The 27864-nt window shown below is 36.6% G+C and overlaps 1 protein-coding gene across 5 annotated transcripts in view; it reads left to right on the top strand.

Moving 5' to 3' along the window:
• RGS7 (regulator of G protein signaling 7) overlaps positions 1-27864 on the top strand; it is a 699575-nt gene that overhangs the window by 639868 nt on the left and 31843 nt on the right. For all 5 annotated transcript variants that reach the window (XM_072647574.1, XM_072647571.1, XM_072647570.1 and 2 more), the window contains 5 exons: positions 9649-9723; positions 18577-18675; positions 22292-22353; positions 24267-24377; positions 25913-26038. In XM_072647574.1, coding sequence (XP_072503675.1) covers positions 9649-9723; positions 18577-18675; positions 22292-22353; positions 24267-24377; positions 25913-26038 — 473 coding nt within the window. The remainder of the gene's footprint in view (positions 1-9648; positions 9724-18576; positions 18676-22291; positions 22354-24266; positions 24378-25912; positions 26039-27864) is intronic.

The raw sequence follows: 27864 nt of genomic DNA, 5'->3' as shown, positions 1-27864 counted from the left end.
TTGTTTTGAGTGAGGGAGGGCTGTGCAGGTCACTAGCCTCACTTCTCCTCCAGAGCCATCTGAATCCAGTGACCAGATATTCATGAGGATGATTGGAGATGACCTAGGATGAGGCAATTGGTGTTAGGTAACTTGTCCAAGGTCACACAGCTAGTGAGTGTCAAGTGTCTGAGGTAAGATTTGAACTCAGGTCCTCCTGACTTCTGCACTGGTACTCTATCCACTGCACCACCTAGCTGCCCCTATTCCCAACGGTAAAGATTTGTTGGAGCTGCTGAATAAGCAATCCCCTTTCTGTCAGACATGCATTGTCCAAATAACTTACTGGTTTTGCTCTTTGAGAGGGATGTTCTTTGACATCTATGGCCTAACCTCTTCTTTCTCTAAGAGGGACACTAAATCAGGAAATCTCTTGTAGGATCAGAGATTTAGAGCTGGAAGTGACCTTAAAGGCCATTTAGCCCAATCCACTCATTTTACCCAGGGGAAACAACACAAAGAAGGATTAAGTGGGTTGACCAGGGTCACAAGGCTATCAAGTATATGGGGCAGAATTGAAGTCATGTCTTCCTGACTCCAAAAAAAGAGAGGGTTTCTGAACTCAATTTTAGGATTACCCACAAATCAATTTCCAAAGCTAATGCCTCCAAGGAAATCTCCCATCTCTTGCTAGAAAGCTAAATTCCAGTATTACACTGCCTGGGCAATTCACAAACAGTGTCCTTCAGCTCCCCCTTCCGGTTGTATATTAACATATTTCCACACTGTCATGTATATCTGTAAATAACTATTGCAGCTTAGGGGTTAGTTTGAAATGGAGAAGCCTGTACACCCTTCCCTGCCCCTTGTTTTGATCAGAGACCTAGAGAAAAGATCAATGAGGTGTTCTAGAGAGTGAACCTGAGAAAATGCATAGAAAAAACCCAAGCCAATTCAGGCTCACTTTGATGGACAACAGAAGGAATGGCTCCTTTGAGAAGAGTTTATTCTCAGTCAAGCAATTATAAGGAGGTTCAGAAGACAGCCTTTGTCTTTTTATTCTTTAAGTTCAATGGTTCTTTACTTCAATTTTGTTAATTTCTTTTTAATTTTCTTTTTTATACATTTTCTTTCACTCCAATTAAACTAATTTTTAAACATTTTTTAAAGTTGAGTTCCAAATTCTAACCCTCTCTCCTTTCCCTCCCCAGACAGCAATCTAATATAGTTTATACATGTGCAATCACGTAAAACATCTTTCATATTAGTAATTTTGTACAAGAAGAATTGAATTAAAAAAACAATGAAAGAAAGTGAAAATTATCATGCTTCAGTTTGTATTCAAACACTATCCATTCTTTCTCTGCAGGCAGATAGCATGCTTCATCATTAGTCCTTTTGGATTGTCTTGGATCACTGTATTGTAGAGAATAACTAAGTCATTCAAAGGTCTTTATTGTACAATATTGCCATTATTATGTACAACATTCTCATGGTTCTGTTCACTTCATTTTGTATCACTAATCTTTCCAGGTTTTCTCTGAAATTATTCATCTTGTTCTTTCTTATAGCAAAATAATGTTCCATCACAATTATAAACCTCAGCTTGTTTAATCATTCTCCAACTGATAGGCATGGTCTCAATTTCTAATTTTTAGCCTGCATAAAAATAAGCCTCCACCGAGCATGGGATCAAGGCTTACTGTGATCAATGCACTCCACCACTACCACCAACCTTTAATTTTGTGCCTATTTTTGCCATTCTGTAACATCTATCCATGGTTCCTAATTCTACTTCCTGAGTAACTCCAATGTCCCTTCAACACATCAGCATTTCAAATACTTGAAGACATCTTTCACATTTCTCTTAAAGTCTCTTTGCTTGACTAGACAACCCAGTTCTTTCATCTGGTCCCCATATGACATAATTTCTATTCCTCTGATTATCATGACCACCCTTGTCAGCATGTGCACATATATATATATATATCACTTTCCTTCTAAAACATGTCTTTTCCTCCTGAAGTTCCAGAATTTTAAAATACGAATACAAATAAAATTCCTTTAAAAGGTGTTTACCCTAATGTGTGAGCATATTTGCAGAATTTTGATTCTTATCTCCTGAAACGCTTTCATTCCAAGAAGAGTGCCAGTCAAGAATGATTCAGCTCTCATGGAATTATTACTTTTTTTCACAATTTTAGACCCAAAGATATATAAATATGATATTAGTCAAGGCTCAACTTAGGCCAAATACAGTGAAGAGACAATAGCTATTGGGAAATACACTCAGCAGTGTCCTCTCGATAATACTGTTGATAAAGACAGTCATTATTGACTCAGGCCCTTAGACTTTCATGTCAATTATATACGTAGGAGCATGATTCACAGAAATAAGGTAATGCAGTTCCTATTACCAATATTTATATAGACCTTTAAAGTTTTCAAGATTCCTCATCGGAGACTCATAACAACCTTGCGATACAGGTACTATAAATATTATTATTCCGTTTTCCACATTAGTAAAGTATAGCTCATAGCTGGTCTTAAGGGACATGCCCAGGATTGAATAAGTGGTAGATATTAAGGGCATGAGTTGAATATAGTTTCTTGTCTCTCATGTATGTGGCTTCTAAGATAAGAAGTGGATCTCTGGACAGACAGCAGGCTCATGGAGAATGAGCTATATAAAGTAGATCCTGATTTGGGTTTAAGCACTAGAAAAATTGGCAGCTATTGGGAAGGTTGCTTTCTGGAGAAAGAACAGTATAGAACTAATTTGTGGTGTCAGAAGACCTCAGGACCTCAACTTAACATGTGTACACTGGTCTTCACTTTGGTTGTGTCACAAGAAGCCTTTACGTGAACTTCTGACCTGTGCCATCCATCATGAAATGATGTTAGTCATTTAACATGTCTAGTCATGTTAGTGAAAGAGAGGTCAATCTCTCATGAAAATGTAGTCCATACTTCTATGGCAGAGCTGATATTCTCTACCGTACTTTAACTCCTAGAAAAAAGCAACGGTGGGCCAGCAGCAGGATGGGGAGGTATGAAGTTGTGGTGATAAGTAATGTAAGACATACTAAAGAAACTAGGATGTACAGTTCTTCACAAAACTTAAAGTAATGTATATAAATCAGTTATTATATTCTTGGCGGGGGAGGAGAGGGAGATGATTTAATTGGAAAAGGGTACTTCTGGCTAAAAAAATAAATACATCTTCCCTCTACAAGTGCACAAAATAAGAACCCATGGTTTTAGACAGTTGTCTGGGGCACTGAGAGTTTGAATGACTTGCCAGGGTCACACAGGTAATGTGGTCAGAGGATGGATTCACACTCAGGAATTCCAAACGCCACCAGTTCTCAAGACACATTACTTTTCATTGTCACCACAATGAGAATAAATTCCATGCAGTCTGAAAACTTTATTTGAACTTTATTTAATAATTTTACTTCATTGCCTCTCTACCAAAAAAATGCTGGATGAAAATTAATGGCTGACATCTAAGAGAACTAAAAATATATTTTTTATCTATCTCTTTAACACAGTATCAATAATGGGACCCATGAATTCTCCCCTCTGGTCTACTATCTTATAATGAAGTCCTTGTGTTACTTTAGAAACTAAAACCCCTTGCGTAGAGTTGAAGAGGGCCTTGTAGTAGATTAAAATACATAATATTGTGAAAAGGGTTTTGATTCTACTCTGACAGAACTAGAGAAAATCACAGACAATAGATGTTTTTGAATTCCTAGGTATATTTTATTCTTTTATTATACCTAATTATTATACCTATTACCAATTATACTTTCATAAGTCAAGTGCACATAGGTATTTCAATTAATCAACAAATATTTATTGATTGAGTACCCACTATGTTCTAGACATTTGCATCTATTTGGAAAGAGATACTTAAGGTGTTATAGATTACTTTATGTTCCCCATGGATTTGGTGCTTGCTTGTGGTAGATTGAGCGGAGAACATCAGCTCTGCCACAAAAGGATGGTCTACATTTTCACGAGGGATTGACCTCTATCACTCCGTGGTTTATAGAGGTTCTTCTTCTCCTCCTCTTCTTCTTTTCTTCTTCATCTCCATCTCCTTCTTTCCCTCCTCTTCCTCCTCCTTCCCTTTCTCCTTTCTTCCTCCTCCTCATCTTTCTCTTTATCCTTCTCTCTTTCTTTTCCTCCTTTTTCTTCTCTTTATCCTATTCCTCCTACTCCATTACCTCCATGTTGTATACTATAAGAAGTTCTGTATCAAAAACAGATCACAGACCCATTTGAGTAAAAGTCCAGGTTTCTGACAACTAATACCAGATGCCTTAGAGGACATAAGTCCCAGGACATGAACTTAAGCATGCCATGGGTAAAGACAAGGCTGGCTTTAAAAGTAAACAGCCACCAGACAGTAACGGTTAAGAGGAACTGGAAGTACTGCTTACTCTAAATTATTCTCCCACCATAATGGACTGATTCAAAAGGCAGCAGATATCTCATTATTAGAAATCTTTAATATGAGGTTAAATGACCATTTGCCAGGTATGTTATAAAGGAATGCCTGGAGCTGGATGATGACTCTTCTACCTGGTGAGAGGATACTATGGTTATGATTTTAGAATCAATTAATGTTAAAAGAAAAAGAGACTTTAGATCACCTGGCACTAACCCTTTATTATACAAATAAAATAAGGCCCAGAAAGGTTGAGCAACACATTCAAAGTTACTGTAGTTGATTAGTGGCAGAAACTGGCAGGGTTGAGTAGACAGAAAAAAGGAAACAAGTATTTATTAAGCACCTACTATGTTCCAGGGGACTGTGCTAAGTGCTTTGGTTATCTCATTAGATCCTCAAATCAATGTTGAGAGGTAGATGATATTATTATCTGTATGCTACAGTTGAGGAAAGCGAGACCAACTGAAGTTAGGTAATTTGCCCAGAGTCATACGAATACTAAGTCTCTGAGCTTGGATTTGAACTCAGATTTTTCTGACTTGAATCCAAGTGTTCTTATCCACCATGCTACTTCACTGCCTGAGAAATGGCACTAGACCAGGTCTCCTGGCTCTTTAGTCCATTACTCTTTTCCCCATACCACTCTTTCAATGAAGCTATTTTTTTCTAATATTTTAATGAACCCATATCATACTTTCACATTTAAATGAATATGTGATATTATCAATATAGGCACTCCTTTCAGTAGTGCATCAATGCTTCTTATCCTACATGATTCTTATCTACGTCAATTTTTGCGACTTGCATCCATCATTCTCAGTTCTGCAATTTAGGGCCAAACAGAAGAATTCTACTCCTTCATTCATTTAATAGTTCTTTAAGTAAGTGAAGACAGTTATCGCTTGCCCAATAAGTTTTCTCTTATTTTGGTTAAACATCATCAGTTCCATCAGTTTTCCTATTGCATGAGTTCCAGGTCTGACACCTTCTGGTTACCCTCATCTGGAGATTTCTCTGCTTCTCAATATCCCTTCTAAGATGTAGTTCCTAGGCTTGAACAAAATACTCCAGATACGGCTTGACCAAGTCAGAGCACAATGGGACGATTACCTCCCTAGTCCTTGAAATCATGCATATTTTAATGCACTCTAAGATCACGTTAGTTTCTCTAACTTTGATATCACACCATTGACATAGGTTGAGCTTGCATTAGACTAAAAGTCATATGTTTTCCAGACAAACTTATCTCTAGCCATGTCTCCTCTATCTATACTTGTAGATTTTTAAAGTAAATCCAAGTATAAGGCATAGAACTATATTTGTTCCTCTTAAATTTCATATTATTAGATGAAATCCAATGATCTAGCCTGCCAAGTTCTGTTCAAATTCTGACTATCTTCCAGACATTACTTATATCTCCTAGCTTTGAGTCAGCTGCAAATTTGATTAGGAAGCCATCTATACTTTTATCCAAGTCACTAATAAAAATGTTATATCATACAAGGCCAAGCACACATACCTGGATACTCTGCTGGCTTCCTTCTTCCATGATGATATTAACTATTAATGATTAATTTAGTATTTTGTACAATAAAGACAATTTATATCCAGATAATTATATTACCATCTATCTTCAGCCTCTTCATATTTACCAGAAGAATAGCTTTAAAGATCATCAAAAGCTTTATTAAAATCTAGGAAAACCATACATACATGCTACCCTCTCTCCAACCCAATCAGTTTAGCACCCAAATGATTTTAATTATGTTGGCATGTTAACCCTTTGTGATCGCTGCTTACTTTTCTAGATATTCACTAACAATCCCTTTAATAATACATTTATTATAACATTTGACCAGATATCAAAGTGAAGCTCACTGGTCTATAGTTGGGAGATGTAATTTTTCTTCCTGTTTTTAAGGAATGAGATAAAGTTTTCGGCTAAGATAGTTTCTAAACTCTTCCACATGACACTGTAGTGATTTAGTTTATGTTGATTAGATTTCCATGGAAAATAGTAATATCTGTTCCTTGTATGATTTTCTATTTTTGGTTTTAAGGGTTTATTTAATAAGTCAGGTGGATCAATTTGAAATTCATTCCATAGCTTCTTTATCCTTTCTTTTAGCTGGTATTTGTTGTAATAAGTTAATGGTCTTATTATACACTGCTGATTTATCAATAACTCCCACATTTCCCATCTTTAAGGTGTAGTCAGTTTAATTTTTTGATGTTATCTGGTGTTTGCTATTTCTAGTACCTTTGAAAACAAGTTTGTTTTAATATTTATTGATATCTTTTTATTGTGTCTTTTCCACCCTAAATATGTCCTTCTGTCACCTAGAGAGACATCCTTTGTAATAAAGAAAACAACACCTAATAACATATTAACTGAATATGATAGTATATGCAGTGTTCCATACACATACATAGGTCTTGATTTCTTCGAAAAAGGGAAAAATGATATTTCTTCTTTTTTAAAATAATATTTTATTTTTCACCAATTATATGTAAAGACAATTTTAACATTCAATTTTTTAGAAATGTTGAGTTCCAAATTTTCTCTCTCCCTCACATTCCCCCTTTCCCTAAGGTGATAAGCAATTTAATATTGATTATGGATATACAATCATGTAAAACATATTTCCATATTAGTTATATTGTGAAAAAAAACAGGCCAAAAGAAAAACAAACCATGAAAAAATAAAGTGAAAAATAGTAATATTTTGGTCTACATTTAGTTCCCATCAAGTCTGTCTCTGAATGTGGATTTTTTTAGAAAAATTTAGAGTTTTTCATCATGAGTCCTTTGGATCATTGTATTGCTGAGAATAGTTAAGTCATTCATAGTTAATCATATAATATTGCTGTTACTGTATGCACCATTCTCTTGGTCCTTCTTCCTTCATTTTGCATTAGTTTATATAAGTTTTTCCCAGTTTTTCTGAAAACATCCTGCTTGTCGTTTCTCGTGGCACAATAGTATCCCATCACAATTATATACTACTACTTGTTCAGTCATTCTCCCATTGATGGGCATCCCCTTAATTTCCAATTTTTTGCCACCACAAAAGATCTGCTATAAATATTTCTGTACAAATAGGTCCTTTTTATTTTTTGATCTCTTTGGAATACAGATCTAGTAATAGTATTGCTGAATCAAAATGTATGCACAGTTTTGCGCTTTGGGCATAGTTCCAAATTGTTCTCTAGAATGGTTGGATCAGTTGACAATTCTACTAACAATTCCTGAGGGTCCCAGTTTTCCCACATGCCCTCCAACATTTATCATTTTCCTTTTCTGTCATAGTAGGCAATCTAATAGGTGGGAGGTGGTACTTCAGCTATTTTAATTTGCATTTTCTAATCAATAATGATTTAGAACATTTTTATATGACTATAGATAGCTTTGATTTCTTCATCTGAAAACTGCCTATACTATTTCTTCTTGATGGAAGCATTCCTGATATTATAAGTATAAGACTTTTGTGTACTTTAAAACCTGTTCTCATATTTTTATTTGCCCCTAAGTATTTAATAATGATACTAACAGTTATGTAAAAATCTGAGATTTACAAAGCACTATACATATATTTTCTCACTTGATCCTCACAACTCTGTGAGGAAGGGACTATTCTTATTCCCATTTTACAAATGAACAAACTGACGCTAAGAGAGGTTAAGTGACTCGCCCCAAGGTCACACAGCTAATACGTATTATTAATTTTACTTAACCCTTTTAATGTGTTACAAGAGATTTCTCACAAATTTGCAATCATTTATAAATGATTTGTAAAAATAAAACATATCAGCAAAAGTTTTGAGAAAAATAAACTTATACTATTAATTGTTTGTCTCTGTCTGGGAGAAGAATCTTCTTTAACTAGTCCAAATGCTTCTCATCATTCCCACTCCTTTCCTGATTCTTCTTTCCTCATCTTCTCTGGGTTGGGATCCTGAGTAAATAAAGCACCTTGAAGTTTTTGGCCAGACATAAGAAGACTTGAGTTATCTATCTGGGCCTGCCTTACCTCTTCTCTTTGCTATGATATACTTAATCAGCAAGGCAAAAATAGGAAAGAAAAGGAAAATCCATGTCAGTAATAACTTTCCATTGCTTTTAAATCATGAATGATTGAGAAGGTCCCTTCTGACTCTGAGATCTGATGAACCTATAAATATTCCTTTCCCTGTTCCTCTTTTCTCTTCCAAATTACAAAAAGAAAGAAAGAAAAGGAAAACTTGTTTAGTTTTACCTAAAGCACTCTTTCTCTCTCAACAATGCTGTTCATAAACTGGGAACATCACCAAAAGGGGAAAATGCTCATTAGTCATGAATCTGGTTAATTTTGCCACCACTTGTTGTGCAACTCTAGTAGGATCATTGTCATTGAGTAAAAGAATAAGAATTTTAAAGATTGAAGAAGATTATAAAGGGTGGCTGTTGACCACTCACATCCTCCTCTTTCCCACACGTGCCTGTATTACAAAGACATATCAGGGGATAATAAGAGCCCGGTGAGATCTGTGAACTTCTATGTGTATAGAATACAGTATACCAGTTCCTTTCTCTATAGTCTTCATTGTGGCACTCCAGTGGCCACACACATATTGTTGCCTAGGAACAAATGTTTCCATCATGGACTCCCCAATTCCTGGAATTTGTAACCACTGTAAAAAATTCATTCTGGAGTTGGAGTGTTGGAGTTGGCCGGACCAAATGTCATTTTGGTTTTTCAACATGGGTAAACCAAATAACTATATAGTAATGTTAATAATAATAATACCCTGACCAAGTAAACATTCTACACTCCAGGGAAGATAGTGCCAGGAGATCAGCCAGGAAGGCACCATTCCATAGGAGGACTGTGTAGACTCTCTCCCTGACCTTGCAGAGGGAGAAATTATCATTAGAATTCCTCATACTCACATCCAAACCTGTCTGTGTTTTTCTGAGCATTATATTTTGTATGGTAAGTGGAGGTTTTAAAATGTAGAGAGTAAAAAGTCAAACAGAGTAACCTCTTTGTCTCAACAACAGCTTTGGCTGATAGGGGCTGCTAAGGCAATTTAGGGAGAACTCCCAGTGCTTTTCCTTGTCACTGTGTATGCACAATGTTTCCAACGGCTGTCATTAATATGCAGAGAAATGCGCTGATGAACAACTCTTTTCTCAAGGAGCTATTTTCTCTATTTTCCATTTCTAGCCTGGTTGTGTAAACACAACCGAAGTGGATATTAAAAAATCATCCAGAATGAGGAACCCTCACAAAACTCGAAAGGTAAAGTAGCAAGTGTTCTGATTGCCTCGGTGAGGGTGATGGGGTCCTTTATCCACAGGAAGAACCTGGGCTACAGCCACGTCAAAGTTTGTTGTTTTCTTTTCCATGTTTCGACAGAGTCATAACTAGGGCAGGGTAAACAAGGCTTTGTCCCAGGGTGTCAGAGTCTTGGGGAGAGGAAGGAAGATGCAGACATACTTCCTTTGTACAATAGTCCTACTGTCTACAATTTCTTCGTTGTGTGATGCCACTTTCCAATAGTCATATCCTTCTCCTAAACTCTAGTCATCCTAATGAATATCTGGCCACTGGATCCAGATGATCTGGGAGGGGAAGTGAGGCTGGTGACCCTGCACAGCCCTCCTTCACTCAAAACAAAGTCAAGTGCAAGTCGTGTCATCATTTCTCTGATGTCATGGTCTTTGAAAATGGAGGAAGAACACAGACAGACAGATCTCACTGCCACCTCCAAGCCTTGTATCTACTTCTTCTTTTGGCCTCTTTGGGGAATGGGGTAACCCTCTTCCTTGTATGCCCGCCCTAAAAGAAGCAGATTGTACTCTGTACTATATTACTACTGCCACCACCAATGCCCTTCCCAAAGAAATGGAATTTACACCAGGAACCAGAATTCTCCTTTACATTTGTTGCTTTACTGAACACTTACTTGTCTGGTTGTACTCACCATCCTTGCCTTGGATAAGCAAGAAATCTGGGATCAATCTAAAGTACTGTTTTCTGAAACCTCAAAAATATCTCATTTCTCACTGTCCTGAGTAAAACTGCATGAGAGGTTGGCTGATGATGCTCAGTCATGTATAGCCTCAGCTCAAAGAAGACCTGGCAAGAAGTAAATTCCAAAAGGCAGAATGGGGCTGAGGTCTCAAGGAGAGAGAATCAGCATGAAGAGATCTTACATAATTGTAAGCATCTTACATAATTGCAAGTCAGAGGAGGTAAAATAGACACAGAATGAAGGACGAAAACAATAGGAGAAGGCATACTTTCAAAAAATTAAGGAGAAAATTTTTTTCTCAACAGTGAATTAAAAATTAAAATTGTAAGACACTTTTCTGTTAATGGTTTTTAATTAGGATCAGGACACTTCTTTTCATGGACTCTTCCTTAAGTCTTCATATTTCCTTTAAAGTCAAAACTGTGTCACTTTTTGTGTTTGTATTTAGCCCAGTGTCTGGCACACAGTAGTTGCTTAATTAATGCTGATTTATTGAGTTATTGAATAAACTAGAGAGTGCCTGCCAGATAGAATCACTAAGCATTTTTGATAGTGTTATTCATATAATAGTATAACTAAAGGATGGGGCAGTTAAATGACTCAGTGCTACAGTGTTAGACCTGGAATCAGGAAGACTGGAATTCGAATCTGTCATCAAATGCTTACTAGCTGTGTGGTGGCAGCTAGATGGTGCAGTGGATAGAGCACCAGTGCAGGAGTCAGTAGGACCTGAATTCAAATCTCACCTCAGACACTTGACACTTACTAGCTATGTGACCTTGGGCAAGTCACTTAACCCCAATTGTCTCATCCTGGGTCATCTCCAGTCATCCTGATGAATATCTGGTCACTGGATACAGATGGCTCTGGAGGAGAAGTGAGGCTGGTGACCTGCACAGCCCTCCCTCACTCAAAACAAAGTCAAGTGCAAGTCATGTCATCATTTCTCTGATGGCATGGTCTTCTTTGGCAACAAAGGACGAACACACTAGCTGGGTGACCTTGGGTAATTCACTTAAACTCTGTTTGCCTAGAATGCAGCTACAATAAGCTTCTCTACTAGAGAAGGAAATGGCAAACCATTCCAGTATCTTTGCCAAGAAAACCTCATGAACAATATGGTCCATGGGGTCACTAAGAGTCAGACACAAATGAACAACGACAGCTGGAGGGCATATTGAATAGAGGCCAAGGTTCTTCATATAATAAGATACTTTTAATTCAAGGCAGCTCTCCTTAGTACCTGGGTTTAAAAAACAACATCAACCTTCAGCAAGTGTCATAAAACCAGTTCAAATACAGCAGTCAGAAAGGGTTTTTATTTTGCCTCTAGGAGAGAAGGCAAAGCTAGACAAAACGAACAACTATTACTCTGTTTATTTCTTGCCAGTCTCTCCACCCATCAGCCTTTTGAAACTCTCCTCAAAGGCATAGCATGAGTGCACTCATAGCTACGATGGAGAGCAAGATGAAAACAAAACAAAACAAAACAAAAATACAGTTCACCAAAAATATTGAGGGAAGTAACTCCTGTTCTCTCCTGATGAATTGGGAAGAGATCCTGTTCACAGTTTTCTCTTATATGTTAATTTTCCCCAACTAAAACCTAGGGAAAATAGATTCTGATTTGGAAAAACAAAAACAAAAAAACCTGGATTATACCTAGCAGCTTCTGTCCCACTTCTGGAATTGCTGAGAACAACTTGAACATAAATGGATGGATGTATGTTCTCTTTTTTTTTTTAGAACTAGACTCCATAGTGATATTTTGTCAATAGAGCATTCAAAAGCTTTCTCTGTTGGATTGAAAAGTACTGACTAGAAATGCTGCCATCTAAATGTAACCCCTTAAAAAGATGGAAAAATAAATAAACTCTACAAAAGGGACTTGACCTCCGATCCTATACGTCAGTTTCAAAATGATTTCCAGAGTCAACACCAAGATCTTGGCCGTTGAACATAACAGGCTTAAAGAGTGACATCATGATTATTATAGCATATTTCCATTTTAGACTATTCAAAAATTGTTTTCTCTTCTCTTTGTAAATCTCGCTCCACAATTTCTGTCACATTGAATTTATTAGAATTAGTCCCAACCAAAACAACAATAATGTTTAGGATTCTGAAATAATTTAAATGCTCTATTTGTCTTATATATATATATATATATATATATATATATATATAGCCATGACTGAATGACTGTAAACTCAGACACAGATTGTTCCAACCTCCTCCTAATCCTCTCATGGTCTCTGTTCCCTCACTTCTCTCTCTCTGTCTTCTCCCTCCACTTTTCTTGTTATTATCCCTGTTCCCCTCCCTCTACCCCACCTTGTCTCTCCTTATGTCTTGTTCTCCTGCTCTAATATTTAGAAGTAGTCAATTAACACATACCTGGTATTTTTGCCAGGTATATAAAGATTATATTAGTAGCAATTTACCCTCAGTGTTTCTGTGTAGGTATATACAATTTTTAAATATGATTCATGAACACAAAAGGAAATTGGAGATTAAAATATGCGCTTCAGGAATGAATCATTCTCAAATTCTTTGGGAATTCTTAGCTACAAGTGAATGCTTCTCTGGTATGCAGTTAGGTATTCCAATCATATGGAAATTTTGACAGCCTTCTCTAGTTTCTTTGTCTCCTGAAGCAACAATATACTGTTAATTTCCATCACCCTCCCTATTGTTCTCTGTTGCTTTCCTCTATTTTCCTGACTTGTATATTAGTGTAGTGTTACTGATCTTGAGCAAACATTAACTAATATACATAGTAATGAAAAACAGTGAACAAATTTGTGAAGTCCAGTTTATTCTTTGGGGGAGGAACAATCTCAGTTTATTTAAATAATAAGTACATTAATAAGACCATAGGCTCATAGATTTAAAAATACAGGGGATCTTGTAAACAATGTAGTACAGTATCTCCATGTTGTACATGAAAAGTTGCAGAGTATTTCCCTAGGGTCAAAAAGCTAGTAAGTAGCAGGGATGGAATTTGAATGCTGCTTTTTTCTGGGCCATATCTAAACCCCTATCCATTAATCCACCTAACCTCTAAAACATATTTGTGCACTTATGTGTTTGTAATAATTGCTAACATTGATATAGGATTAAAAGTTTGTAATGTCAGATGGTGCAATAGATAGAGTACTGGACTTGGAGTCAGAAAAACTTGACTTCAAATCTAGCCTCAGACACTTTCTAACTCTGTGACTCTGGGCAAGTCACTTTTCCTCTATTTGTCTAGTTCTTCTTCTATAAAATGGGGATAACAATAGCTCCTTACTCTTAGGGTTGTGGTAGGGATCAAATAATATAATATTTGTAATGTACTTATCACAGTGTCTAGGACATAAGTGATATGTAAATGTTAGTTGTTATCATAATTCTGACTATTATTATATCACCTTTTTAAAATCACATTTAATGCCCACAACGGATCTGTGAGATAAGTCTTAAAGATGTTATTCCCAGAATCAGAAGTGAGGAGCCCATTTTTCAAATGACTAGTGTAGGGGGTGGTATTAGAGCCTAGATCCCCCCTTATTGCACATCTAGTGCACTTGCTACTATACAGTATTATATAGTAAGGGAAGTCATTGTAGAAGCCTCCGCTGAACATGGATCCTTACTTCAAGATGCCAATGTATGATGTTCAAGCATATTGCTTTAACGGATTTATTTAAAAAATGCAGTCCTGAGGTTTAGACAATTTTCGCTTTATTTAACAAGTTCTGAGTTGCATGTATGTTCATTAACTGAACATAAATATGTATGTACATGCACAGATACATGATTGCAAGATTCAGTGATGAAGCTATGAACTCATATATGTGTATATATGTGTGTGTAAGATTATAAATTTTGAAATTAATAGAGACTCAGAAACCCTTGGATTAATAGTTGAGTTTGATATTTGGAATTAGCCAACTCAAATATCTCTTATATGTTCCACAAATAGCATGTCACTTCTTTTCACAAAGATTTCAAAGTACTTGCAATGGATATAAGCCTCAAAATACCCCCATGAGAAGGGGAATCAATTTCTATGTCTCCAGTGTCTATGAAATAAGCCATGTTGGATCAATCTACAACTGATAAGACCATAAATTTAGAGCTGAAAGGAACCTCATAGATTACCTAGTCTAACTCTCTCCTTTTATAGATAAGTAAACAGAGATCCTGAATGGCAAAATGGCATGCTCGAAGTCACAAAGACAGTAAGTGACAAAGCTAGGGTTAGAGTACATTCTATAAGTCCAAGTCCAGTGGTCTTTCTCCCGCAGCCAGCTGATAATTGCAACAGCCCACTTTTCTCTTATACTTGCAAAATATTAGTCCCTAACACTTCCAAAAATATCATTTAAAACTGTGATTCTCTTACATACTCTTCTCTGGCTTCTGAATCTCAACAGATCTGTAGTCTTATATTAGTAGTACAATGAACTCTGAAGCGTTTACTTTGGGGATCAGTCAAAATTGAAACCCCTGAGTCACTTGATTGTCAATAGCCAATCTCCCTAAGATCTACCCCTCATGAGTCTATTGCTTTTGGTGTGGACAATGTAGCAGTTAAACTAATTTCATAAACTGAGACTTTCAGGTACCTAAGAAATATGACCTCTTAAAATTGCAGAATTTTAAAATGACTTGCTTTGGCCCCTTCTGGCTACATCTTCCTCTTAAGGGTTTCAGGGTACTGTGAGAGGTTATAAGTAGAGGTCACGTGAACTATGGTCCAGTTAAGAGTACTCAAGTTCCATTTAACCAATTAAGATTGATTAGATTTTATACAGGAGTATTTACTTCATAGATATAGCAAGAACAAAGGTACAAACAATTACTTTAACAATCTTATACCACCACTAACTTTAACAGTCCTATACCACCTTGACTTATTAGAGGTATGGGGGGAAAGGTATGATTAAGCTCACAATTTTGCTCAGTTCCTACATGGTATTGGTCACATCAATCAAGTCCACATCTAAAGACTGTATCACTGTCAAATGAGTTATTCCTGGACTGAGGTCCTGAAAACCACTCCTAAAGGTGACTCCTAACTTCTCAGGCTATGAAACTTGGACTCTGGATGGATGGGATGCTGAAGAAGGCTCCATTATTTTTACACCTTAATATATATCAATATTGCATTGGCTGCAAACCTGAATTCAGGTATGACAGAATGCCAAGAAGCCGTCTTGACCTTTTGAATTCAGGTCTTAGGCTCCAATCCCTTCACTGATCAACAAGAGCCCTGAGACACAGAGGGGGAGGCTGAGACTGATAGGATTCTTTGAATCTCTTTGCAGCAAATCAAAAAGCCTTTTCTTCATCACATCTTTAGCTAACTGGAACCAGTTATAGAAAGTCTACATATTTTATGTGTCATCACAATTTTCTCCAAAGCAGCTCCTTAGAATTCTCTATGTGGACAGATACCATTTCCTTCCATAGCTTCTTCCACGGAGAGAGAAGCCATCTTCTTCCTAGAGATCTCCATATGGAGATGTCATTTGAACAAGTTGATGAGCCTATACTTGCATGGAACCTCCATTACAGAATTTTGAATCTAGAAGGGACCTTTAAGATCATCTTATTCCTTCTTTATCTACAATATTTTAATTTCCCACATAATTTTGGTTTTACTTACTTTAATCCAGTATCCTATTGAAGCTGTCAACTGAAATTTGGTTATAAACTTTTGGTTGGGTTTTTGTGTTTCTCATTTTTGTTCTTCATAAAGAGGTATGTTTTTAAGGATCTTCTAAAAGAGTCCAAATAAAGCTAAGTCACCTAGCATTTTTGCTTGCTAAAATAAAAACTCATGTTATAGGACATGACAGTCTAAATGTCAGTATTTGATCTGAAAGGAAAATGGTGATGGAATCATAGATCTTATTCATAGCTTAAGTAATGCAACAAAAAGAAAGTCTAAGCTTTTTATTTCATCCACTGTCCTTCCAGAGTTAAGAGGGTTTGTAAAATGACAGACAAGTTGACTCATAGTCTATTTAGATGGCATCTACAGAGGTCCAAGGTAAGATTTAGTGATTCAGTTCGGTCATCTGAAGATCCCAGAAGGAACGATTTGTCTGGAATACATGTGGAATAATGAATCAGGCTTACTAGTTCTGTATGCTTCACTTCTATTCTTTTTTCATTTACTTAATTGTTATATATTGATTCCTTTTTAAGTTTTCTGGTTTTTCTTATGATCTTAAACTTTAGCGCTGACTTATGACAGCCAGTCATCATAACTTTTAATCTGAGACAAAGCAAATCTCTATAAAGATAAAAAAAAATAGTATGCTGTAGAGAGTAGTTTAGAAAGTATTAAGTCATTATCTCAGTCTAAATATCAACCGTGGCTTTTAAAATATAAAAGTTCACCTTCAGGTATTGGAGCCAAGCAAAATAGTGCATTAGGGCTGCTGTCATACTCCTCACTCCAATTTTGTTGTTGGTATTTGGTCATTTCAGTTGTGTTCAGTTCTTCCAAACTTCATCTTGGCTTAAACCCGTCCAATTCTGCTACAAAAACCAGAAGTCATTGGCTAGTACCGGTAAAAAGCCTCCCATCAAGTTCTTCTCTCTTGTTCCCTCAAAATCTTGGCTATGAAGTGTTTCATCTTCCTTGGTAATGGTATTGGAGTGGTTTGCCATTTCCTTCTCCAGCTCATTTTACAGCTGAGAAACTGAGGCAAACAGGGTTAAATGACTTGCCCAGGGTCACACAGTTAATGCTTGTCTAAGGCTGGATTTGAACTCATGAAGATGAGTCTTTCTGATTCCAAGTCCCCTAACTTCCCACTCATTCCAAAAGCATCCATTAAATTTTTTCTCTGGTAATTCTCAGACTTTATGGACTGAGGAGGAAGAGTAGGGAATAAGCATTTATATAGGACCTATTATGCTCCTGGCATCATGCGAAGTGCTTTTTATGAATGTTATCTTAGTTCTCATAATAACCCTGCAAGGTAGGAGATGTTACTATCCCCACTCTGTAGTTGAGGAGATTGAGACAAACAAAGGCTAAAGTCACAGAACTAAAAAGCATTTGACCTCTTTCTGACTCCAAAGCCAGCTCACTATGCACTACACTACTAAAGTAAATAGGAGAAAGCTGAAGCCGAGGGTATTTTTTAAAAGGATCATGTGAACACTGCCACCACAGCGGATAGAGCACTGGGCTTGGAGTCAGCAAGACTCATCTTTGTGAGCTCAAATCCAGCCTCAGACACGTACTAACTGTGTGATCCCTGGGAAGTCACTTAACCCTGTTTGCCTCAGTTTCCTCATCTGTAAAATGAGCTGGAGAAGGGAATGGCAAACCACTCCAGTCTCTTTGCCAAGAAAACCCCAAATGGGGTCACTAATGACAAAGTGACATGTGTAAACATAACTAGAAACTGAATTCTGCCTTGGGTAGACAGCATGGTACAATGGAAAGAATACTGATTCTGAGAGGAACATGATGATGGTGATGGTTGGATTTTGGTTCCAAACTGGCCCTTAACATTTACAACCAGTATGATCTTCATCAATCATTTAACATCCCCCCCGAACCTCTGCCTCCTGATGTGTGAAATGATGGGGCTGGGCTAACTGACCTCTGAGATCCCATCACGTTTTAGTTCTTTTATCATAAAATAATTCAGATAGCCAGGTCTCCTCCTTATCTAAGCTTTTTAACCCTGAACTCTATTCCTTTTCTCGTTAAAGCTTACATCATGTTTTGCCTTAGATGAATTTATTGTGTTTTCTCTCCTATTTCCATTTCCATTCCCTGAAGATTATACTTAGAATATTGTTACTAAGCTTCATCCTCAGTATTCTGTCCACCTCTTACATACTCCTACCCCCCCCAAAATAATCTATTATTGTGTCCTTTCATGTTCACTATCTATAATCAGAGTTTAATGAATCAAAAATGAAAGGCTCAATTTTTCAACACAAGATATTTGCCCTAGAAATTTTGATATGAAACATAATTTAAATGATGGGAAGACTTTACCAAAGAGGTGACATAAAGTAAGACTTCAAAGGAAGATTAAATATATGAATTTTGTTTAAGGACTAATGTGTTTCTTGTTTTGGTTTAAATCTAGTCAGTCTATGGATTACAAAATGATATTCGAAGCCACAGTCCAACCCACACACCCATACCAGAAACTAAGCCTCCAACAGAAGACGAATTACACCAACAGGTTTGTTAACTTTCTAAATGCCTTGTGATAAAGTATTATTGCAAAACTAAACTGAGAACCAGCTGGTAAGTGCTGCTACTGTGCACCTCTTACCCATTCTGTAGCAAAAATATGTGTTCAAAAGTCATGTTCTCATCTGACACAACAGTGAGACTCAAACTTTTATTTTTTCCTTAATAATAATAATATGTAATACATATAGGTCTTTAAGCAAACTGCTTTCTATATATATGTATATATATTATAGTATTTGATCCTTCTCTGAGTCATTCATTCTTCAAATCACTTTTTCCTGTGCCCTCAGGTCTCTAATTATTAAAAATAAAAATAGTATCTTTTTCCTAGGTACTTCACTGCCAGACATAGCTATTCCAGGCTCCAGTATGCCTTCTTCACATCCTTACATATTTCCAAGACTCCAAGCTTGAGGCCACATGGAAAACTCAGTCATAATTCCTGTATGACCTGTAATTTGGCCCCACTGCCAGCTATGATCTTTTTTTAATTCCATGATTTTGACTTCTATGACACAGAACTTGAGAAATCTTGAGATACCCATGCATGTACATGTGCCCATACATATGTGTGAGGAAACCTACAGAGATAATGCCACTCTACACATGAGTAAGCTATTATCACATTATTGCTTGAGTTCCATACTTTTCGTTGTTGGTGTAGACATAGCGCTTTGTGGCACATGCCCTCACTCACTTACTAGAGAGCCAATAGAAAACTATTGTCCTGGGTTCAAAATACTCTGTGGGCCCATGTAACCTAAAACTATGGTTCACAAGTCTAGACTAATATGCTTAACTTTAATGGTCAGACAGAAGACTTGATTCCTTTTGAAGAAAACAAAATGACTTAAATAAAGGATATAGTAAGAAAATTAGCAACAAAATCTTTTTCCCATGAGTCTGGGATATATTATCCCACAAATGTATATATCAGTGGAAAGAGTGGATACAGACAAGGAATATATGTGGCCAAGGCTCGCACCTGAAGAGGAACATATAGTGAGAACACACTTTGCTAAGGCATATTGATGGAAGGACAACTCACAATTCCACAATTATAGAGTCATTGGTATGTGATGTCACTAATCTTCTGCCAGTCCTGCTCCCTTGTAGTGTTTTTGGTATTCTCCCCTGGATACTATTCTACCAAATACTGCTCAGTTGCTGCTGTGTAACTACTGTCTCATCTAAATTCTTTAGCTTTCATTTCCTCAAGGGAAGAATTGGTATTGATGTGTTATCTTAGCTTAAAACCTTTCAAATTCTGCTAGAAATGCCAGAAGTCAGTGGCTAGTCAGTGGCTAGTACCAGCAAAAAGTCTCCCACAGGTCCTTCTATCTTGTTCCTTCAAAGTCTTGACTGTGAAGGCTTTCGTCTTCATATCAGGACATCCCCAGACCTGGCACCACTATGCTTAGAATAAAGACAAGGTCTTCTCTGCCACCTAGGGCACTCACAGTCCTTTTTTTCTTCAGATTCATCTTCCTGATTCAGGGATTTAGGTCTCTTTCTTAGAGTTCTAGTTTAAAAGAACTTAACCTGTGATCCTTAGATCATAAATAACTTTCAAGGTATCTGAATGGGGAGAGAGAGAGAGGGGGAGAGAGAGAGAGAGAGAGAGAGAGAGAGAGAGAGAGAGAGAGAGAGAGAGAGAGAGAGAGAGAGAGAGAAGAGAGAGAGAGAGAGAGAGAGAGAGAGAGAGATCTATTTTCACTACCCTAATGTCTAACTGAAATTTAGCACTTTCAGCAATTATTTTAAAAAGATTATTCTGAGAAAATGTTCATGGACATCACTGTATTACCAAAAGGTTTTAGAACCCAGAGAGGTTTAGAACCCCTGCTTGCTTTATGGTGAATACTGCACATATCTCTTAACTGTAATCTCTGAAGACCAGGTTCTAAACCAGGTAATTCTTTTTGGTGAACAACTACCAAACCTTCTTAGGTTGGCAGGTTCCCTATATCTCAAAGTCAGTCTCTTAGATTCTCTGTTTAGGTCACTGGGTAAAGAAATGGAATGGACAGAGCAATATTCTATAGGGGCAAAGTAACTGTTTCCTCACTCAGACACATTCCTGGGCTTTCCACGTACAGATATAGTCATCACAAAAGCTTCTGAATTTTGAGGTATACACTAACAGTAAAAGTTTGTAAAGACGAAAAAAGGACAATGTATTGAGTGAGTCTCATGAAATTAGTTACCTTGGTAGGTGACCCATTCACCCCTTGTCTAGAAATCTGGTCCAAAATTTCAGGAATTCAATTTTATTAGGTCACTTAGGGGTGATTAGATTTAGGGAAGTGAATTCTTGTTAAGCACACACATAACGAGCTGACAAAACATGAAAGGAAGAAAAGGAAGGAAGGAAGGAAGGAAGGAAGGAAGGAAGGAAGGAAGGAAGGAAGGAAGGAAGGAAGGAAGGAAGGAAGGAAGGGAGTAAGGGGGTTTTACAAATATTATCTCATTTAATGGAGAGGATATTTTCTCAAGACACCCATTTCTGGTGTCATAATGCTTGGGAAACCACATTAATTATCTGGAGGCTGCTTGAAAAATCACTTATCCAGAGATGAGGGAGCTAGATAGTTATGAAAGATAAATTAAATTAAGGCAGTGGTAAAATCTTATAAGCTATATATGCTGTACCCTAGGGGATAACTGTCTACTGACTGACATATTCCTGTGGCTAAGATAGCTCCCGTTGGGTGATACTGAATAAAAACTGAGAATTTGAAGACTTTAGCACCCTTTTTTTCTTCACTTATATTGACATTCCAGTTCTGCAGTTCATTAATAATGGGATCCCTTAGATTGTTTCAGTGACCAGTTTCATTTTGTTTTCTTTTTCTTTCTGTTTGACTCTCTTCCTCCTAATACTCTACTGTGCATTAGCTTATAGAGGGATTATTAACATTCAACTTGATGATGTACTAAACAGTAGTGTAAACATTATAAACCCTTTTCTAATGGATTTTTAATCTATGTGAGGCAATGCATTATTAGAAATTGTTTCCATGGAAAGCCTTTTAATTTAAAGTTTTATTCATGTAATTTCATGTAGAGGGCAGGTCAGTCAAGGCAGATGGAGGGATTTGGAGATCAGATATTTTTAAGCATGTGTCTCTGATGTTTCTTGTCTGGCCTTCAGAGGCAGTGAATCAGAATTGGACAAAAGGTTTCTAACTACAAATGATGAATGAATTTTATTTTTTGAATGAAATATTGGTTAAAATATGACTGTTCTTTGCTTGTCAGTGGGATGTTGAAGAAATTGTTTACTCTTTAAGGGGAAAAAAGACATTTACCTTCTTTTATTAAATTAGGCAGAATGTTTAATAATTTTTGTTCTGCAGGTAATATATTCAACTATCATCATACTGGTTTCTGTTCTCATAACCAGATTGTACTATAGAACAAATTACTTGAAGAAGAGTGTTACCTCCATTATATACTAATGATTTTATTTAATTTTTCTAACTGAATTCATTAAATGTCAGTTTAGCATTGCTCAGATTCAAAATTTGGAAATAGAAGTTCTGACTGGAGCAACATATCTGTCATCCCTGTAACTGTTTCTCCTCCTTTTCTTTTTCCAGATAAAATACTGGCAAATACAGCTAGACAGACATCGGTTAAAAATGTCCAAAGTTGCTGATAGGTAAGGATTTAAAATGTTGCCCTTTGAAAGTCTAAAATTAAAGATAGGAAAGAAACACATCAGAGACAGCAGGGAAATGTAGTATCACAGGATCAAGATGAAGTGAATAATTCAAGAGTTCTCAGAAAGAGCAGAAAAAGGAGGTGAGTTGCCTGGATGGAATGACAATTTCTGCTTGGATCCCCATGTATATGGGAAGCACATCAATTTAGCTCAAGGTATGATATAGGCTGAGAACTGAATCCTTTTATTCTAGCTTTCTGGTTCAATTTCATATGGCAACAACATTGTTTTAAAAACAACTTTGAGTGACTAAGTTATTTTGACTATTATAAATACCCAAATTAACTACAAAGGACTACAAAGGACATATGAAGGAAGACACTATCTGCATCTAGAGAAAGGAATGTTAAATAGAAGTATGTATAGAATCGTTTTACATATTTGTGAGTGTGTATATATATATGTATATATGTGTGTATATACATGTATATACACAAATTTGTGTTTAATGATAGCCATCTCTAGGGCTAGAAAAAAATGGAAAAAAGAGTTATAGGATAACTCTTTTATATATTTAAAAGGAATAGGAAGTTATACATAATAGATTAGCAATTTCATGTACAATGATCTTTTCCTCCCCATTCTACTATGTTATAGAAGAGCTTGTTTTATTTCTTAAGTTCAGAATAAAATAAAATTTCAAAACAAAAAATGTAAGTGGTTTGTAAAGTTGTATAACTCCTATGTCTCTCCTTCACCAAATGGCTTTCTTTGTTTGAACCAGAGGACTACATTTTATCTATTTCCCCTATCCACAATTAGATTCATTCTTCATAATTCATATATTGTATTTTTCCACTACAGTAGGAAGGGAAGGAACAAGCATCTTTAAGCATTGACTATGTGCCAAGCATTGTGCTAAACGCTTTACAAGTTAAGGATTGTTTCATTGGTTCTCAGAACAACCAAAGAGTAAATGACTTGTCCAGGGTCATTCAGCTAGTGGGATGCCTCATTTGATCAAGCCAGATTAAATCTGATATACTCATATTTACTCAGGTATTGCTGACTTCACACCCAGCACTCTATCCACTACTCCACCTAGCTGCCTCTAGTGGAAAAGTGAGAAGACATGGGTTCAAATCCCACCTCTTCTACTTTGTGTAATCTTGGGCACATTATTTAATCTTCTGGAGCAAATTTCCTCACCTATAATGTGAGGGAGTTAGAATAGATGACTTTTTAAGTCATTGGTTCATTTGATCAGTCCTTAAAATCTTATTTTTAACATTTCATGGATGAGAGATACTCAGTTCTCAATTAATTGGTGAATCAGTCACTTCATTAGAAGGGTGATTGGGCTGATTAGGGTGAGCAGGGGATATGGCTTCACAGGTATGCTGGAGCCAAGTCCTACTGGCTCAGGAGACACAGTTGTGAAATTTTCAGTGTGGACATTATGACTTAGGAATTGGCAAACTGCAAATCAAATTTATATATGTGTGTATATGTATATGTATGTATGCATATACATATATGTACACACATAAGTGATAGAGAAAATATTAACAATGATACTAAGCTGAAAATTATATCATGTATACATTTTTTGGAGCCAGGTGTTAGACATTTTCAGTATATGCCTAGCTATGGGTCTTTTATTGGTAATCAGTATCTTTACTGTTATTATTCGCCAGTCTTCTGAGTTCATTAATAAACCTAATGAGTCTATATATACAAGATACAATTGTGGAAGTATTAAAAATGGTGTGAAATTTGAATTTCCTGTTATAGTCTGAATAAGGAAGATTTCCTTGGTCAAATATCTTTCAACCGATTTCATTTACCTTGTGTTGGATACCTAGAGAAACTAGAAGATTGTGAGTATGTGTTTCTTTGCTTGTTCCTAGTCTACTAAGCTACACAGAACAGTATGTTGAATATGACCCCTTTCTTGTGCCACCTGACCCTTCTAATCCATGGATGTCAGATGATACCACTTTCTGGGAACTTGAAGCAAGGTTGGTGGTTTTTCAACTTTCTTCCCACAGAAAGGGTATGCTTCATCTCAGGGTTTGTTTCCAAAGGAGAAGAATCCTAGAGTTTATAAACTCTTAGAACCATTAGTTTTCCTATTAGAATATCAGAGACCCATGGTGTATTTTTCTTCCCCTTGTTCTTTTGAACAAAAGGCGTTGTTCTGGGCCCTGTAATGCCTGACACCTACTCCCATAGGCTGCAGAGGCATGACAAAAGGGAGAGGGATTTCCATTTCTGAAATGGATCCAAGTTGATGAGTTCCTGAAGCACTCTATCTCACCTCTCAGTAATCCCTAGTCTATACACATTTAGTACATGAGCCAAAGTCAGCTCTGGGCATAATCCGAATCATTTGTCTAAAGGTGATGGGAATTTCTATCAGAAATAAATACATTCTGGGTTGTGGTTACCTTTAATGGAAGGGGAGGGAAAGAAAAAAAGACTAGGACATAGTATATTATACACTATAATTATATACCATATATCATGCATATACTATATATTCAACATATATAATATATACATATATAGGAATGCATGTATAATGCTTATAGGACATATAACATATATGGAGAAACTCCAAGATGCAGTTATAAATTTACTATATAGACAAGCTTCTAAGCAAAGTTGAAAACCTGTTTAGAATTTCCTTATTCTGAAGTTTGCATTATAACTAGAGGAGGAATCATCTAAGAGTACATAGATGGAGAAGTCACCACTGTAACAGAACCAGATAGTATTAGAGAGCAGTCACCAGATAGCAGCACCTCAGTGAGGATTTAGTGTGGTATCCATTCCTTAGCAGATTTCATGACTTTTCTTTTTTCTTAAATTCAGCCAGTGATCCATAACCGTCTTAGCAAGCTCAATCTAATTTAATCTGTGCTCTATAGAATTTTCTAAGTGGCAGGAAACTTAGGCATGAGTTGATAAACCCCTTTCGCAGATGAGGGCACTGAGGGAGAGGCTAAATGGTGGTTAGTTCCATTTAGAACCCCGGACACTAGAACTCATGTTTCTTGATTCCCATTCCCATACTTAGATTCAAAGTTCAGGATGGGGAAATTCTAAGCAGGTTTCCAACTTTGCTTAGAAGCTTGTCTATATAAGTAAATTTATAACTGCATCTTGGAGTTTTTTTAAAAACACTGGTTCTCTATCTTGTCCAGGGTATAAGTTTGGGAGACTCTCAGTCCTGGTCCATCTCTGATTGGCACGAGGGATTTGATGTAGTATGTTAGTTTCTGAACTGGGCTAGTTCACCTCTCCTTGGGCAATGTGGTAGTCACCCCCTTCCCATTTCTGGAGGCTCACCATAACAAGGCTAAACTTAATGCAGACACGTGTTCTGCTTAGCATACACATCAAATGTTCTTAACTAATTGAAGGATGAGAATGATCTAAGGCTAAAATTTCGACATAATCTGACTTCTTAGGATAACTGTGGTAGTACTAGAAAACTGGAAAAATAGATATATAGTGGAATAATTTCTGTTGACTTGTTTTGTACCTACAGCAAAGAACCTGGCCAGCAGAGAGTTAAACGATGGGGTTTTGGTATGGATGAAGCATTGAAAGATCCAGTTGGGAGAGAACAGTTTCTCAAATTCCTGGAGTCAGAATTCAGTTCAGAAAATTTGAGGTAAAAGTTTTCTTGCTTAGTCTTATACCATAATTGAAAGAGAACTTATTTTCTGAGTACATGCAATAAATGTTTTTGTTTTCCTATACCAGGAGAAAAAGAACTTGTATTTTTTTATGTCAGTGACGCTGCTCCATCATTGGCCAGAGGAAAAGAAAATGAACAACACAGTCAATAGCCATGTTATAGTTTTTGTTGATGTTCCGTCATTTCAATTGTATCCAACTCCTCTTGACTCCTTTTGGGATTTTCTTGGCAAAGATAATGGAGCAGTTTGCCATTTCCTTCTCCAGTTCATTTTACAGATGAGGAAACTGAGGCAAATGAAGTTAAGTGACTTGCTCAGGTTCATATAGCTAGCAAGTGTCTGAGGCCATATTTGAATTCATGAATGTGTCTTCCTGACTCCAATCCCAACTCTATCCACTGTGCCACCTAGCTACCCATAATCAAATATCTACTTAATACTTCAGAAACTTTAGACACTTCTCAGGACATACAAACAATAGGTCCTTCCCCTCTTTACTCGGTGAACTTACTTTCATAAGAAGAATGACACCCACTACCTGCTTGTCCTCTCCAAGTACCATTTATATATAGCAATTAAATCTTGCGGTTCAGTTGTCATCATTTTGGCTTTTCGCTCCCTTGATTTTGTTTTGCAATATATTTTCTAGACCTGGAATGGATGCAATGAGAAAGTACAATTGTAAGCCTGAATTCTACTGGAATTGAGAACCCTCAATAAACCTGCATAGCCATACTTTATAATATTCATAGAGTTAATAATATCTGTGTAGATATTTATTCTCTTAGGACTTTTGAAGCAAAGGTGGATATAATGATATAGTAAGGGAGGGAGACCTGATGTTAAATGCATCTACCATACACTTTGGGAAAAATCTAAGGGGCAAAAGTTTTTACCTTGCAATGTCAAAATAGTAAGCCAGCAGCTGGAAACAGACATCAGCTGAACTTAGAGTGTGACAGGTGAACAACTGCATTCAACTGCACATCTGGTTTAAATGTTATTTTCAAATATTTTGGAAGTCTCATAACTTAAGTGACACCTGGAAATGAATTGTAGTTGTGCTCTGAGTCACTGCTATGTTCTTTGACAGTTTTAAGACCATTAACATGAGTCCTGACTTTCTAGCACATTAAAATGCAATTTTTAAGCTTTCCCACTATTTTTCTCCGGAAACTTGATATGCCCTTTAACTTTTTTGCAGACTTAAGTATTCTTGTGAAATTGAAATTCCCTCTCTTAGAAGTTCTATATATTTTACTCCCTTTCAATGGAACTAAGCAATCACTGGCACAGTCACAACTTCTGGAAGAAGTTTTTTACAGATCCTCATATGAAGAATATTCAAGTCATTCAGGAATAAAAATTCTTTATTCCCTCATTTATATCATGGCCCCAAATCACCCTCTGCCTTTGAGTGGACATGCCTAACATTCCACAGACTGTCCAGGGTAACCTCAAACACACCCTGAGAATGGCAATCAGAAATCTGTATTTACCATGCAGTTTCACATTCTACATGAGCTTCATAGTAAATCAAAACTAAGGACTCTTCTGTTTGGGTCTTTCACAAAATAAATGTTTGAGGCTGTCAGGAAATGGTCTAAGATGACTTTTCTCTGTGAAGTAAATACAGACAGAAAACTAATTTGCAGTTTCTCAGATATGCAAATTAAATTCCCTTCCTTGACCAATTTTATCAGGATCTCTTAGGTCTCCCTGCAAGAAATGCATATGTGTGCGTGTGTGTGTGTGTGTGTGTGTGTGTGTGTGTGTGTGTGTGTGGTTGTCTCAGAGT

Source organism: Notamacropus eugenii, chromosome 2 (genome assembly GCF_028372415.1).
Source record: "Notamacropus eugenii isolate mMacEug1 chromosome 2, mMacEug1.pri_v2, whole genome shotgun sequence".
NCBI lineage: Eukaryota > Metazoa > Chordata > Mammalia > Diprotodontia > Macropodidae > Notamacropus > Notamacropus eugenii.
This window is presented reverse-complemented; position numbering and strand designations above follow the sequence as displayed.